A 16215-nucleotide genomic window follows, 5' to 3' on the forward strand; every position below is an offset into this window, starting at 1 on the left:
GACCCCGTGGCTTAAAACTCATGCCGGGCGCATGTGCGTGTGTGCCCAAGATCCCGAGAGGAGAATGGAGGAGAAGGGATTGCGGCGTGACCATCGCCCTTGAGGGGTAATTTCTTGCTTTCTGTCTCTATGTCTCTCTCTGTCTGTCTGGCGAGCACACGTGCACGATAGTGAAAATCTCTCCAAAAAAAAAAAAACACTATGATAATCAAGCCATTTCCATGACTGCCTTCTGACCTCTTGAGTTCCAGGAAGACAAAGTCTCTGGCCTTTGCTCTTCACATCGCCTATGCCTGATATAGAGGAGATTGTGCATACACATCATTTGGATTACTGTGGAGGGTGCTCAAAATGTTGGGTGCTGCCCAGGGACAATTAGTAGTGCCTACTAGTGTTTTGATTGTCACAGCTTGGGGGCTGCTGGCCTGCAGTGGTTAGAGACCAGGGCGGCTATGAAATGTGCTCTAATGCACAGGACCGGCACCATCCCAACAAAGATGACCTGTCCTGAGACGTTAATAGTCCCGAGATAGAGGGACTCTGATATAGTCAAATTCAGGCAGAATGTTCTTGGGATCTAGTGAGATGCCAGGTGTAACTCATCTTCCCATTCTGTTCAGTAAGGATCCCCGAGCACCAGCTGCACACAGGACATGATGTGATGCATTGCACGGAACACCTGCTTTTTTTTTTTTTTTTTTTTGGAGAGATTTTCAGTGTAGGGCGCGTGCGCTCGCCAGACAGACAGAGAGAGACATAGAGACAGAAAGCGAGAAATCACCCCCCAGGGGGGATGGTCACGCCGCAATCCCTTCTCCTCCATTCTCCTCTTGGGATTTTGGGCACGCACGCACACGCTCCTGGCGCGGAACACCTGCTTTTGAGAAAGTTCCGTGTAGCAGGGAGAGGACTTGGGAGTGTGATGCTTACCCTGCACCTGCTGTATACCAGGAGGCACTATTATGTACCATGCATATGTATTCTGATCTAGCATCACAACTATAGAGAGATGAGCATGATTCATAGCCATGTTAAAGACAAAGCACTGAAGCCCAAAGTCGCTCACGTAGAAAGTGGTAGGGGAAAGATGTAAGCCTGAGCTAGGTGGTTCCATCACCCATGTTATTGTTCCATGATGCCTCTGGTTAGGGAGACATACAGATGTACAAATACGCAATAAACACAGTACAAGCACACTAAGGTCAGTGCTGCCAGAGAGGTGCAAATAATGTTTAGAGCTAAGGTGGGATCAAGAAAGGCTCCATAAAAGAAATTACTTTCACTCTGCATTTTGGATGATGTGTAAGGGATACAGACAGACAACTGCAAGAGTCTGAGGCATAGAGACCAGAACAAGCGATTAAATAGACACAGAGCTGGGCAGTCTCTACAGTCAGAGAATGAAGCCTGATTGGCAGTAAGTAGAGCATCCGTGTGGAAGTAGGCACCATGTAGTAAGAAGGGATAAAGATTAGGATTAGGTCCAGCCTGGCAGCACAGTCAGTAGTATATTGAACTGCAGTGGTTGAGCCACATGGCTAACTGTGAATTCAAATCCCTGGGCTGACTTGAAAACATTCCAAGTGTGTTTGTGTGCACCCAAGATCCTGAAGAGCTAGTGGGCTGGAAAACGGAATTGTGGTGTGATAAGACCATGTCAAGGATGCCTCTCTGTCTCACGAATAAAACAAATTTAAAAAGAGAAGCTACAATGATAAGAATTCATGGGGGGTGGGGGCAGCAAATGGTGTGGTGGTGAAGGCACTGCATTCCCACATGGCTGACTGCACTTTGGTGGCTTGAAAATCACACCAGATGCATGTGCGTATGTGCCCAAAAACCCAGGAGGAGAATGGAGGAGGAGGGATTACAGCATGGCCATCCCCCTTGAGGGGTGATTTCTCACTTTCCCTCTCACTATCTCTCCGTGGTGAACACAGATGCCATGTCAAATGGCAAAAACCTAAAAAAAAAAAAAAAAAAAAAATCATTTCTGCCTGTTATGAGCAGACTGACCAGGCAAGTTCTTTAACTTTTCTTGGCTTTAGTTTTCTCCCTATAAAGAAGAGAGAGTTCCTTTTTCACAGAGTTGTTGTAAGAACTATGTAATTTTAAAGCACTAATTTACACCTCTCATTTATAGGAGAGGTGTAGTTGCAGTTTGAATCTATTGGGCGACTTGTTTTTTTGTGTGTTGTTGTCATCATTAGTAATCTGATAGGTGACGGCAATCCACGGATGGTTTGTGGACAGAGAAGGGACGTGTTTGACATGATATCTTGGAACAATTTTGTGTTGGTGAATGAAGTAGTATTTACTGTTAGTGAGGCTGGTTAGGAGACTTCCAACAGTGAAGGGAGGAGGTGACATAGGGCAATGCAGGATAGAGGCAGAAAGGGAGGAAAAGATGACACTGAAATGTTGATAATGTCTGGCCAGTTTTGGCACTCTAGCAAGTGTGAAAGATAAGAGAGAGGGAAAATGACCATGATGACCTGGTGTCACACCTGGGTGCTGGGGACAATGGGCTATTGTTAAGTGAGAAAGAAGGTAGAGGGTGATTTTGGAGCGCCAGAGGGCATCTAGGTGGAAGTCTAGAAGTCAGGAGGAAAGCAGGCGTGGAGCTTGGGAAAGAGCCCAAGGCTGAAGAGGACTTGGCAGTGGATGGGGAGGCTTCAGGAGCAGGTATGGAAATGGAAAAGGGAGTGGATGGCAGCCCTTTAGAACTGTTTTAGCTGGAGTAGGAGGAGGAAAAAAAAATTGCAAAGGAAAAAACCGGCCAAGAGCCAGAGTGCAGGAACATGAATGGCGAGAAGGGGGAGCTTAAGGGCGGGGGTGGTGAACAGTGCCGACCATTGTGAAGAGGTCCACTGGGATGAAGGCTGGGAAGTGGTCATGGGATTTGCAGATTACACAGTGGACAATCAACATTTCCAAGTGTTGTGGGTAAAAGCCACATCACTGGAGGTCGGGTGGAAGAAGAGAAGGCATCCGCTTCTGCGGATAACAGAGTTGAAGTAATGTTTGTTATTTTTCTAATGGAGGAAACATGAGTATATTTGTTGGTTGGAGAAAGAAAGCTTATAGAGCATGAAATTATTGACGAAGGCAATGATAGTGAATTGAGCCAAGGCTTGCAATAAATAAATAAGCCAAATTGGGGGTGGAAGCTCTCCTTAGAGGAAAATAGGAACAGAAGACAGAAGAGAGAAGAAACAGATCTTTTTTTTTAATTGCCAGAAGGCATGTGCACTCCCCAGAGAGAGACAGAGAGGGAAGAGGAAGAGAAGGCACCCCCCAGAGGGCCATGGCCACGCTACAATTTCTTCTCCTCCATGTCTCTATTAGTTAGGCTTTGGGGCAAGCACATACACAAACCTGGCATGTTTTTCAAGTTGCCAAGGCCAGGACTCAAACCATGGTCAGCCATGTGAGGCCCAGCTCCCTTAACCACTGGGCCATGGGGTTGGCTTGGAAGAAACAGATTTTTGAAGTGCAGAGAGAGAAAGTGGTGGCTTCAGTATTTTCTGTAGTGTCTGAGCATGTTGAGGAGAAGAACTGAGAAGGTTTCAAACAGCTGCCCTGGGGAATGTGCGAGAGAAGCGATCAGAGATGACAGACAAGCTGCCCACTCGCCAGCCTCCTATCTACACCCAGTCTTGTCCTTTCTGAAATATATGGCAATTTGGCAGTTTTGCACATGAAGATAGGCTTAGAAGGTAAACCATTCCCCTAAACCCACACATACCCACTTCAGGCTTTATTTACATCCTAGCTTAGAATAGCTAATTCCTGGGGACCAGCAGTTGGCATAATGGCTATGTTGCTGGACTCCCATGTAGTCGACTGAGGTTCGAGTCCCGGACCCGGTGGCTGAAACTCACACCGGGTGCATGTGCGTGTGTGTCCAAGATCCCGGGAGGAGAATAGAGAAGAAGGGATCACAGTATGACCATCCCCTCTGGAGGGTGATTTCTCACTTTCTGTCTCCCTCTCTCTCTCTGTCTTTCTGACAAGCACACACGCCCTATAGCAAAAACCTCTCCCCCCCCCCAAAAAGAGAGAGAGAGAGAGAAAAGAATAATAGCTTATTCCCTTAAATTTCTTAGATGTTTCCATATTCATTTCACCAACCATAGGTTTTGCTTATCTCCGAGGTCGGGGGTGTTGGTCCCTCAGAGGACTGTACCCATGCTGTGCCAGTCCTGGCGTGTGTCAGAGCTGCCAGGCTGGCCACATCCCTTTCTTGCAAACCTGCCCCGGCATAGTCCCTGACATGCTGTTACCCCCTGGCCACAACAGATGGACCCTGGATGTCTGGCCAGGAACCAAATTCTCCTGCACACAAAAGTGAAGAGAGTTGGGGGCAGGGGCAGGGAGAGAAGAGAGCTGCATCTTCCCTGAGAACCATGTCATCCATGGTCTGCTCAAGGATGGGAGAAGGCACAAGAAGGGGAACTTTGCGATGAGATCTTGGGGTCTCTGGAAATTAGGGCGAATAGACTTGGGATGTGGTTCTCCGGGTCCCCATGAGGCCTAACTGGACTACTGATCCTGGGTTCAGTCTGATTCTCCCCTCCTCTCTCTGCAGTCCAATCTGACTAGGTGTCTGCTCCTCACTGCCAAAACGCCTTCCCGCTCTTCTCAATCTCCCCAGTGCACAGGGGCTATTGCAAGGCCTGGAGGGAGGCAGGCCGCCCACCCGTTCTGTGGGCACCGGCCCGGATTCCTTTTCTGCCTTGACCCCGTGAGGACAAGCTCCCTTGGCCCTGTCACAATTAGACACGTGACTCTTTGTGCTAGCAGAGTTCTTTGCTTTTCCACTGCGTGAAACCTAGGCCTCGACGCAGGGGCATATTGACTGAATAAAATCAGCTGCATCGTTTAGAATGAAAAACAATAAAGAAAGTGCATTTCCCTATCATTGAAAAGAATAAGAAGCCATGCGTGTCGTTGTGGAGTTGGGGAGGAAGAGATGAAGAGACGCGAGGGCTGACTGACTTTCTGTCTCTGAGGCCAGTGTCTCAGCAGTACAGAGAAGAGGACAAAAGAAGCAAGCAGTGTGTGTGGCCATGTGCGAGAGGAGGGAGAAGCAGCAGGCTCTCATGGGGACCGCAAGGAGTTTGAACTCTGCAGAGCAAGTCGATGCCAGCGATGAGACCTCCGTATTCTGTCACATCGAAGGAAAGGAAGAGCAGACTGAGAAAGATGGCAGGGTATGAAAATGTGCAGCTCTCCAGAGGCTACACCCCTGCAGGTTTCTTTTAGGCATAAAGAAGGGGCATGGATGTCCTGGAATCAAGCCAGTTCATTTCAGTGTAGGTGACCAGAGGCAGACGGTCCTGGCACTGGACAGCTGGCTCCCACGGACTCTAAACCCCAGCCTTGTTCCACAGAGCAGAGAACCAGACATTAGAGAAGTCTAACGGTGGGTTTGGGGAGGCAGAGAAAGCACTGTGACTGTCTTAGGAAGGATGCAGACAAGACGACTGACTCCAGATAAATCCTTTGGCCTCCTCTGTAGAAAGATTGATGCTTTAAAGTTGATGCTTTAAGTCTTAAAGTCACTTATTCTATTAATAGGAACATGTGTAGGTGGTTGATTCCACCCTAACAAGTTCTTTGATCCAGGGTTGAAAGGGACACTGAGGTGGGGGCCGGCAGGTGGTGTGGTGGTTAAGGGTGCTGAACTCCCTCATGGCTGACCATGGTTTGAGTCCCGAACCTGGTGGTTTGCATTCTCACTTTCTCTCTCTCTCTCTCTCTCTCTCTCTCTCTCTCTCTCTCTCTCTCTCTCTCTCTCCCCTCTCTGATCAAAATTAAAATAAATAAGTAAATAAATAAAGTTAAATAAAAAATAATTCTTAAAAAACATAAAAAAGACTGCCGACTCTCATAGGGCTGCCACGCTAAGACAACAGTGGGTGGGGAGGAGCAGCTGCACCTAAGGACGGGGGACCACAGTCTACCTGGAGCCTGGGGTAGGCTGTGTGCTTTTTGTCTTAATGATGTTTTCACTATGTTTGTGCAAAATGACTTAACACCTTTACATCTGGTGGCTATCGCCACAGCATTAGGTAAAACCAGCCCAGGTTTTACAATCAAAACAACATCTGGAGCAGAGGGAAACTGCAGATGCTGGCATGAGATAACCCGTCTGGGACTAGACGCATCCTTCTGCACGCAGGAGTTGAGTTTCGTGAAGGAGCATCATCGCGCATCGTTTCAGAAGTCTCATCATACAATCTGTGACATAATCTGTCACAAGTAGGAAGCACCCCTCCAGAACAGACTGGATGCCTAGTGGCAGCTTCCACAGAAAGAAAAAGGCTGTGTACGGAAGGGTTCTTATCCGCAGTTCTTTTCAAGGCTGCACATTTAACTCCCTTGCGCAGCATCAATTTGGTCTGTTGCATTGAAGCAAATTTTACCAGGGAGATTAAGAGCCGCCATATCCAAGTCTCTCTTGCATTGTTTCTCTAAGGAGGTTCATTGTCACCTATTTGCCTCATTTACTTAGACTTTTGCAAAATGTTGCTGGATCCATAGGCAAATGCCTTACAGGGAAAAGACTGCCCACAAATAGCACTTGGAAAAAGCTTTTGTTAAAAACCTAAATAACATCCTGTGTCAAAACAAGTGTGACAATGGGCTATTATTTCTCTCCCCATAATAGCATGTTGTCACATCTTTGTGTCCTGCATGAAAGGGGGATGGGAGGCAACAGTGGGAAGGGGGTTGGGGCATGTGGCAACCTTAGAGAAGCACTTCCTGGTTGTGCATTTGCTAAAAACAGAAACTGCTCCTTGGGGAGGTAACTCAGAGGTTAATCTCTGCAGGTGCCCGGCCACAGCCTCGAGTTCATTTCCAAAGAAGGGCTCTGCGGTTGCCTGAGAATACCAGCTACAGCGATCTGACTGCCTTTCTCACGGCCGCCAGCTCTCCCTCCGAGGTGGACAGTTTTCCTTATTTGCGAGGATTAGACGGAAATGGAACAGGTAATCTGAGACTCTTCTTTCAGGCGGGACTTCTGTGTTTTATTCTTTATTTGTGACTTTTAGATATGACTGGAAATGTTAGCACTAAATGGGAGAACGCATGGAAGTTGCAGAAGGAGGGCTCTTTCTACAAGTTCCAGTGTGTTAAACTGTTCCCTTAGGGAAGCATTTTTAGGGAATTGAGTCTACACCACTGCAAGCATTGCCTTGGAGTGAATTGATCTGAGCCTCTCCGCTGCTAATGTGTAAGCACCTTCTCTAAGCTCTCCTTGGGTGCACTAAATACATTTAATTCAGAACAATTCTTAGAATTGAAAATGTGATTCTCTTGAAAATATAAGATCAGAGTTAGGAGATTTTTGCCCCTCTGCCCTCTGCCTCATCCCACTTGCCTCTGGACCTGTGGCTGGCGGAGTGGCAGCCTGCTCCGCTGCCCTGGTGGAGACACAGAGCCCCACCCACCCACGTGCCACCACTGGGAGTGGAAGGGGCAGCACTCCAATTCAGAGAGGAATTAGATCTGATTCAGAGATGAGCAAGCCTGCACTCCATGAGCCCTGCAGCACGTGGGAGATAGAGAGGAATAGCATCTGCTCTCTTCCATCTGAGAGCATCTAGCTTTTCCCCATCCTTGCTTCCTCTGCCTTGCCTTCTCTGCCTTTAACTTGGCAAAGACCAGCCAGGATTTGAAATTGATTAGGAATCTTCTTCTGGCAGATCTCTAAGTCACCTTGTCATTGCCACTCTGCTAGCATGACACAAAGAGCAGAGAAACAGAAAACCACCCGCCAGAAAATATGTGATAATTCCTTATCAGAGAAAGCCTGGAAGCACTTGCCCTCCACCTCCTTTCATGTCAAGCAGTGCAGGTCCCTGAAGCACCCAGTGCTAAAATAGTCCCCAGCGTTCTCCCTGGGGAAGGAAAGGTGCTCAGATTCTGGAGTCCTGGCAGTCTTTTTTTACACTTTAGAATAGTCAAAGCATCGAAATGAAAAACCAAAGGCTATTCTGGATTAAATCCTGCTAGGTAAGTCACTGCATTCCCAGGGACACTGTTACTGAATTTCACTTAATGTCCTACTACTTTACATAAACTGATTATCCTGAAAAAGCTTTTAAATGTGAAACATCAGATCCATTTGGCAACATGTTACTAAATTTCTGGTTGAAGATTGAGGTGACCTGGTGGAGACACAGATGGGTGACTCATTTTTCTTCTCTCTGTGATGTCTATTTGCAGAAAGATTGTTCTGCCTTTACTGTTTCTGTGCTGATGTTGCAATGAACACATCAGCAATTTGCCAACAGACATGGGTACAATAATCATCTTAAATAAGTGTCACCAGGAAACAGTGTTGACTTTTACTTTAATCGTGCAGGCGTGGGAGGGGAGCAGTGTCTTAGGGGAGCATGATGAAGTGTACTTTGAGGCCCTCATAACCTCCACTCTGTCTTCCAGACAAAACAGCACCATCCCAAGAACCCAACCTGGCATTCTTAGTCCTCAGAGCTCATTAACTTTCCTATACCCCACTTTCAATAGCTCTTGAATAAATTATGAAATCAGAGAAGACTGGGGGAAGAAGAACACAAAGACACAAGACTATTGATTTTAGAGGAGTTTGTTTTATTTTAAAATCACTTTTTTTCAAAAGATGGTAGAAGGTCTTTGGAAGGTGACATGACATTTCATTTCTACTGAAATAACTGATAAATTGACTTAGAAATGATCCAGCCTTTGGAACCAGCAGTTGGCATAATGGCTATGTCGCTGGACTCCCATGTTTCGAGTCCTGGACCCTGTGGCTTAAACTCATGCCGAGCGTGCATGCATGCATGCCCAAGATCCCGAGAGAAGGGATTGTGGTGTGGCCATCCCCCATGGGAGGTGATTTCTTGCTTTTTGTCTCTTTGTCTCTCTCTTTCTGGCAAGCGTGCACACCCTGTAGCAAAAACCTCTCCAAAATAAAAGAAAAAAGAGTAAGGACCCAGTCTTCTCTGACACCTACCAGGAAAGGTGTCTACCCCACAGGTGTCTCATGCACCCTTGGGGGCCCTGGAGGGGTCCTTTCCAGCAGCCCCTCAGCTAGCTGCTGGCCCCGGTTTCAGTTTGTGCACAGCTTCTCCTTGGCTCCCTAATTACAATTACAGTTTTGTAAAAAGGAATCAAAGATTTCAGCTAAGAGGGGAGCCCAGATCAGACACATCTTTGTAAGAAAACACGTGGTATGGTTTGAGTTCCGCAAAGGTGGGCAGAAACAAAGGCGGCCACACAGAGGATTGGGAAGGGCTCCAAAGGAGATTGCCTAGGAGTGTCATATGGTCAGTGGTGTCAGCCAGAGCAGGAGGTTCCAGAGCTATAAGTAGAGAAAGACAGCCACCTGGAGATCTGGCCCACTTCCTTGCTTGCTCTTTCCAGTCTGTTTGCTTTGTAACTTCCGGCCATTATAAAGGGGCCTCCCTCCTCACATGCAGAAAGCATCATGTCCATCCCCCGGTTGCTAAGGAAGCTTGGAATTCTTCTATGTCTTTCACAAAGGGGTTCAGAGAAATTGCTTTTGTTCATAACTCCCGGAAAACAGAAAGGAGCCAGTGAAACACCTAAGACAAAAACTTTCCCTGCAGTCCTAAAAAGTTGGTGCAAGGAGGCAAAACCAAAGAGAGCTGCGGACATCAGCTGCGCAGAATGTCTTGGTTTGCAGTGAGCAGCTGGGCCCAGATAACACATTCTGTGTCCTCGCTTGGTCAATGTGCTCCTCCTGCTCCTGCTGCTTTGCCTCACACCTTTCCTTGTTCAGACATGAAGGTAGCATCAAGACAGAACAGGAAAGAAATGTCTGGTTATACAAAGAACTCATAGTGCTGGGGCCAGCAGATGGCATAATGGTTACATCACTGGACTCCCACGTCGTCGACCATGGTTCGAGTCCCAGACCACGACTTAAAGCTTATGCTGAGTGTGTGCACATGCATGCCCAAGATTTCACGAGGAAAATAGAGGAGAAGGGATTGCAGCATGGCCATCCTCTCTGAGGGATGATTTTTCACTTTCTGTCTCTGTCTCTCCAGTGAGCGCACACATCCTTATAGCAAAAATCTCCCTCAGGAAAAAAAAAAAAAAAAAACTCATAGTGTCTTGTATGGAATCAGTCTCATAACAAAGAGTGTAAGGAAAATAATGTAGCCCTTCAACATCTGAATTGTTCCAAAATAAAGAAAAAGCAGGACAGTGGTGGGAGAGTCATTGGGAAGGCTTAGTCTAGGCACAGAATTTAATGGAGCACTGAAGAATGAACAAACCTCAAGAAGGTAGGTAGAATTCCTCCACTGTCTTAAGACAGCTAGAGAACTCTTAAAGAAACCTAGAATTACATGAATGTAATGTGCATAGCTTTCAATTGATGTGCTGGTTTCTGCCACGCTATACTTACTTCTGGACACTTACAGCAGAGTCTATTTCTATAGATTTGGCAAGGCAACTGGTCCACCCACTTTAGTTTCGAAAATGAAATAAACAGACCCCAGAAGAGTGAAGTAAGTTAGCAGATTTGATGCTGGAATCCTGTCTTCCTTGGCCAGGCACGTGCAGGACTATAGGAAAGGAGAATGAATCTAAAGAGTGGATGAGGGAGAAGAGGAGACTCCAGTCCTAGAGTTTTCCTTGTCCACCTACCTGCCACCTCCCTATTCAGACTTCCTGCATAGAGTTTGATTTAAGAAAACAACACTTGCTAATAGAAAACAACATCTCTAAGTTGTTTATACAAAGTCTCATAAGTTAAATAATATCTCTGTAGTTCTAAGCTCTTTCTTGTTGAGAAGTTCCAATGGAACCTGGAATGCTGTATGGCATTGCTGCTCCATTACCTTTAAGCATGTGTGTCTCAATCCAAGATTCATTGGCCAGGCAGCTACAGTGGTACAGTGATAAAGTGATGCTCCATGATGCCAAGACCACATAGAAAGGGCTCAGGTGCTTGTCCCAGGGTCTCCCTGTAGATGCCTGGCATAGGAGCCCATGATGCGGGCTGGCTAGGGGTGAACGATGAAATAAGGACCCTATTGGAGGTACCTGTCTGTCTATCTCTCTGTCTCTCTCTGTCTCTCTAATGTGAAAAATAGATTTCTTTAAAAGATATTTGGGCCAGAACCATGGTAAATTCTGGGGGTTTATTTTCTTTACCATAAAATGGATTGGCCAGACTAAGAGATTTCTGAACTTGCATCTATGATTCCAACTTAGACCTATGATGAAATCTTCATTCTCATGACTCTCCCTTCATTGAAAAACAGATGGATATAAATTATAAAAGATGCTGATATCATTCACTATATAGAAATTTCTCTCTGTGAAGAGTTCAATTCTAAGTCATGGTTGAAACTCTAAAATTCACTGGAGTTGCTTTAAATGTTTAAATTTAGTACAGATTGGAAGTTTGCGTTGGCCCAGGTAGGTAGATAGGTAAGAGCATAGGTAGTTGCATTCAAAATCCTATACATTGTGAGCTAATGTCACTTAAAATCATTATCACTGTGTTTTTGTCATTCTCCTCAAGGAAAGATGTAAAATTATTACCCAGTACATTTTGTGTGCTATTATATTTCACTAGAGAAAAATCTAAAATGGATTGCTTAAGTGTATAAATATCACTCTCCAAAGTGTGCTCTAGTTTCTCTGTAGATAGTCATTAAAGCATTGGCTTGGATGAGAGTCCTCTAATGGAGAAAAATTGGAATATTAAATTCCTTTTAAACAGACCAAAATAGCAGTGGCAACTAAAATAACGCATAAACATTTCAAGTCTAAGTTTCAGTAGTATACTTTTTCACAGAAGTAAGTGCATATTTTGAAGTAATCCTTAAAAAAAGTTATTTTTTGAAAGAACAGTCTCTAATTTTAAAATATTTGGTTTCACTATGGTAATTTGCTAAGGAATTAACATATCCATGGGGATCACTTTGAGTAGAAGTTGTTTTCAGTGATTTCTACATACATCTTCATCCTGCAATATAGAAAAGTCCTTTTCTATCAAGGCCCTGTTTGAAAGCAAAATATGAGACAGTAGCTAGAATTGGCAAACCAGCACTGGGCTGCCAGGTCTAAGACTAACTAGTGTATGCCCTTAGGCTAGATGCTGTCACTATCTCCTCTGAGCCTGAGTCTTTAAAATAGGGATTCTGCCTGCCTTCTAAGACTGCGTTGAGGATCGTGTACATGAAGTGCTCAATACAGTCCTCGGCATAGAGAAAGCAGACTACTCAGTGAAAGGTATAATAGCGGTGACTAGGGGACCAGCAGGCAGCATGGTTGTTAAGACGTTAGACACTCCCACCTGGCCAATCATGGTTCAAATCCTGGACCTGGTGGTTTGTTTTCTCACTTTCTTTCTCTCTCTCTCTTTCTCTCTCTCTCTCTCACCAAATTAAAAATGAATAAATACAATTAAATAAATAATTCTTCAAAAAAAACAAAGTGGTGACTAGTTCTGACAGCCCTTGTAGATTCTCTGCATACCTACGATGAATGTCTTTTTTTTCTTATTCCAGGAAACAGCACCAGGTATGACCTGACTCCAGTCACGGCCGTCAGCGTCCACTTGCTCAGCAGTAATGGAACGCCAGTCCTGGTGGATGGCCCCATCTATGTCACTGTGCCCCTAGCCACCCAGAGCAGCCTGAGGCACAATGCCTATGTTGCGGCATGGCGGTTTGACCAGAAGCTGGGTAAGCAAGAGTTCCTCTGCCCACAATCAGTCACTAGAGAACTTCATTACCATTTGCTTTTCCTTTCAAAAAGCCTGGGGAGGTCTCTTCCATGAAGTTGGTAAACACTGCTTTTCAGAATGCATTGCCTGCTTTCTAGTGGGTAGAGCTGACGTCCTTGTGCCATTTGGACACTCTTTTGGGAGTTGACTTTTTCGTTGCATTTGTTTGTTTTGCATGCTTAAGCTAATATACTTGAAAAGAACCTTTAAAAGTTGTTAGAATTAAAATAGGCTCTCCTATTCTTTCGCCCTTTATTCTTTAGGATGCCTTATGAGCTCTCATGGTCACGTGGTTTTCTTTTTCTGTTTTCTGAAAAAGGAAAAATGTTTGCCAACATTGAATAAAACAAAGAAAGTAAGAATTATCCATAATCCTACCACCTGGACAAAACTATCCATATGTTTTGATTCTGTCCTTCTAGTCATTTCACTACACACAGATGCATAAGTTATCAATTGCTACATAACAAGTTACCCTAAAACCTAGGAGCTTAAGACAGTGGTGAACATCTACTATCTCATGACTTGGGGGTAAAGCATCCAAACACAAGTGAGCTGGGTACGCTGGACATTGTTCTTAGCAAGGGTACAGCCAAGCTGTTGGCCCAGGCTGTGGTCATCTCAAGTAAGATTTAGCTGGGGCTAGCCAGCACAGCTCCGAATCACTCACACAGTTGCAGGAAGACCTCACTGGCTGGTGGGCAGGGGGTTCAATCCCTTCCGGGACGGGGTTCCAATTCCTTCCCAAAAGCCACTCTCCATAGTGGGCCCCAAACACACCCCCCAGGTCAGTGCTCTACAGAGGTGGCAGAGCATACGATTATAAGCAGGGATCCTGAGGGCACGATAGATAGGAAATCTGGCTTTGCCACCTACTTGCTGTGTTCCTACCCAAGCTACTTAACCTTTCTGTGCCAGTTTCCTCAACTGTGAAACTGGAATAATAATAGCACCCACTGTTAGTTAGGAGGATACAGGGTTCTCTGGAGAGGCAGAACCAATAGGGTGTATGTGTGTGTGTGTGTGTATGTGTGTGTATGAAGACAGAGAAAGAAAAGGAAAAAGTAAGGGAGTTGGGGGAGTAGAGGAAAAGCAGGAAGGAGAGTGACTGATTTTAAGGAATTGAGTCACAGAATTGTGGACAGTGGAAAGTCCAAATTGCAGAGCAGGCTGCCAACGAGAGATCCAGAGAAAAGCTGATTTTGCAGTTTGAGTCCAAAGGTAGTCTTCTGGCAGGATTTCCTCTTCTTGGGAGGACCTCAATCCTTTTCTGAAGCTCTTCATGTATGGAAAGACATGGTCCATGCAGTTACTAAGTTTTTACCTGTCCCCTACCTAGGTTTTCCTGACCTTCAAATGCTTCTGACAAGAGCAGTTCCCGGGCCAGCTCAGTGATGCAGTGTGATGCACTGCTCAAGCCGTGCTGGATCTGTGGAAGATCACGTGCCCATTTCCCTAGTTGCTGCATACACTCGGCACATGCATTGATCCTGCCTGGCTAGGAAGGCTGGGGAGGGTTGGTGGCATGGGACACTGTTGCAGGAGCTTGTCTCTCTGCTCTCTCTCTGCGCTCTCTCTTATTCTCTGTCTCACTCTCATGAATTAGTGAAAGAAAGAAAAAAAGAACAGTTTTCCACATGATGGTAGATACCCAATTAAAATGTTTGCTTAGGGCTGGCCCTGTGTACAGTCGTTAAGGGGAGCAGATCCCCCATGCCAAATGCAGTTCAAATCCAGGTCTCGGTGACTTGGTCCATGCGTGCATGCCCCAAATCCTAATGGGATGGACAAATGGAAGAGAAGAACTGAAGCCTGACCATGCCCCACTCAGAAATACTCCCCCCATCTCACCATCTCTCAATGGCAAGTGCGTGCACCCTCTGGCAGTTTCTTTACAGAAATGTGCATTGTTATGAAGCCTCTTAAATATAAATTATTCAGTTCTCTATTTCCCCTCTGAAATAAGGCATTGAGTCTGTCCTCATTGGAAATCTTCATCATGTTATTGATCATGAGCGGTCTTCAACATGTTTATGGAAAATGTGCACTGTGAAAAAACTCAGTAGGGATTTCAGGGTTTTGTTTTTTGGGGGTACCAAAATAAGTTTGTACTTTAATTCTGTCTTTCCACAAACTTTTTTTTTTTTTTGAGAGGTTTTCACTATAGGGTGTGTGTGCTTGCCAGACAGACAGAGAGAGACAGTGAGAGACAGAGAGACAGAAAGTAAGAAATCACACCCCAGGGCGAATGGCTACGCCGCAATCCCTTCTCCTCCATTCTCCTCTCGGCATCTTGGGCACACATGCACACACACTCGGCATGAGTTTCAAGCCACCAGGTCCGGGACGCGAACCACGGTTGACTACGTGGGAGTCCAGTGACATAGCCATTAGGCTAACTGCTGGTCCCTTTCCACAAACTTTTTGCAGTCCTTTCATAATTCCTGTTTTTTTTTTTCATTTTATTTTCTTCCATACATTCAATTACATTATTATTTGTCTTACAAAGTGGATATTTCAACAGGTGAACATTACTCCCTAGTACAGTTGATAAAACTACAAAATATCTTCAACAGATAATATCACACCTCTTTGTGCCATTAATGCTTTGCCTCCCTGTCCCTCCCCCAAATGTCCTTCGTCAGACCCTCCTCTTTCACACACACTATATCTGGTATTTACATCTATATACTCTGTTTCTATATCCTTTAGTCAATTAGTTTCAGTCATAGAGTGCGGACACTTGGTATATATTAAGTGGAGATATACAATGCCTCTCCTTCATAGCCTGTCTTGCTTCACTCAGCAGTAAGTCTTCCATATTCATCCACTTCCTGTCAAAAGCCAGAGTTTTGTTGTTTTTTTATGGCTGAATAGTATTCCATTGAGTATATGTGCCACAGTTTTTCTATCCATTCAACTGTTTGTGGGCATTTGGGTTGGTTTCATGTCTTGTAGCAATTGTGAATAATGCCACAATAAACATCAATGTATTAAATCCTTTTCATAGATGACCCATGCATCTGGTAAGCATTTTAAATATTAGAAAGGGTATATATAGAAAAAATGAAGTCTTCCTCCTAACCTGGGTTGGATAATCCTTATTTTCTTATCAATATAGTCTTGAAGGACTGAAGAACTTTTGTTTTTTAGTCTTAGTCATTCTGACTGGGGTTAGGTGGTATCTCATTGTTGTTTTGATCTGCATTTATCTTACAGTGAGGGTTGTTGAACATTTTTCCATATGCCTTTTAGCTATTCATATGTCATCTTTAGAGAGTGGTTTTTTTCACTCATTTTTCCACATTGATTTTCTTTTTCCAGAACAGCTGCTTCAGTTCCTTGTGAATTCTGGTTATCAGTCCCTTATCTGACGTATAGTTTACAAAAATATTTTCCCATTCTGAGGGCTGTCAATTCACACTAATTACTGTGTCTTTTGCCATGCAGAA

General features: G+C 45.0%; 1 protein-coding gene across 1 annotated transcript in view; it reads left to right on the forward strand.

The window, feature by feature from the left end:
- The window catches only part of FAM171A1 (family with sequence similarity 171 member A1), a 171099-nt gene that overhangs the window by 121920 nt on the left and 32964 nt on the right, over positions 1-16215 (forward strand). Inside the window, exons 5-6 of the mRNA XM_027776232.1 lie at positions 6840-6998; positions 12546-12722. Of these exons, the coding sequence (XP_027632033.1) occupies positions 6840-6998; positions 12546-12722 (336 nt within the window). The remainder of the gene's footprint in view (positions 1-6839; positions 6999-12545; positions 12723-16215) is intronic.

The sequence above is a fragment of the Tupaia chinensis genome, unplaced genomic scaffold (assembly GCF_000334495.1).
Source record: "Tupaia chinensis unplaced genomic scaffold, TupChi_1.0 Scaffold000647_1, whole genome shotgun sequence".
Classification (NCBI taxonomy): domain Eukaryota; kingdom Metazoa; phylum Chordata; class Mammalia; order Scandentia; family Tupaiidae; genus Tupaia; species Tupaia belangeri.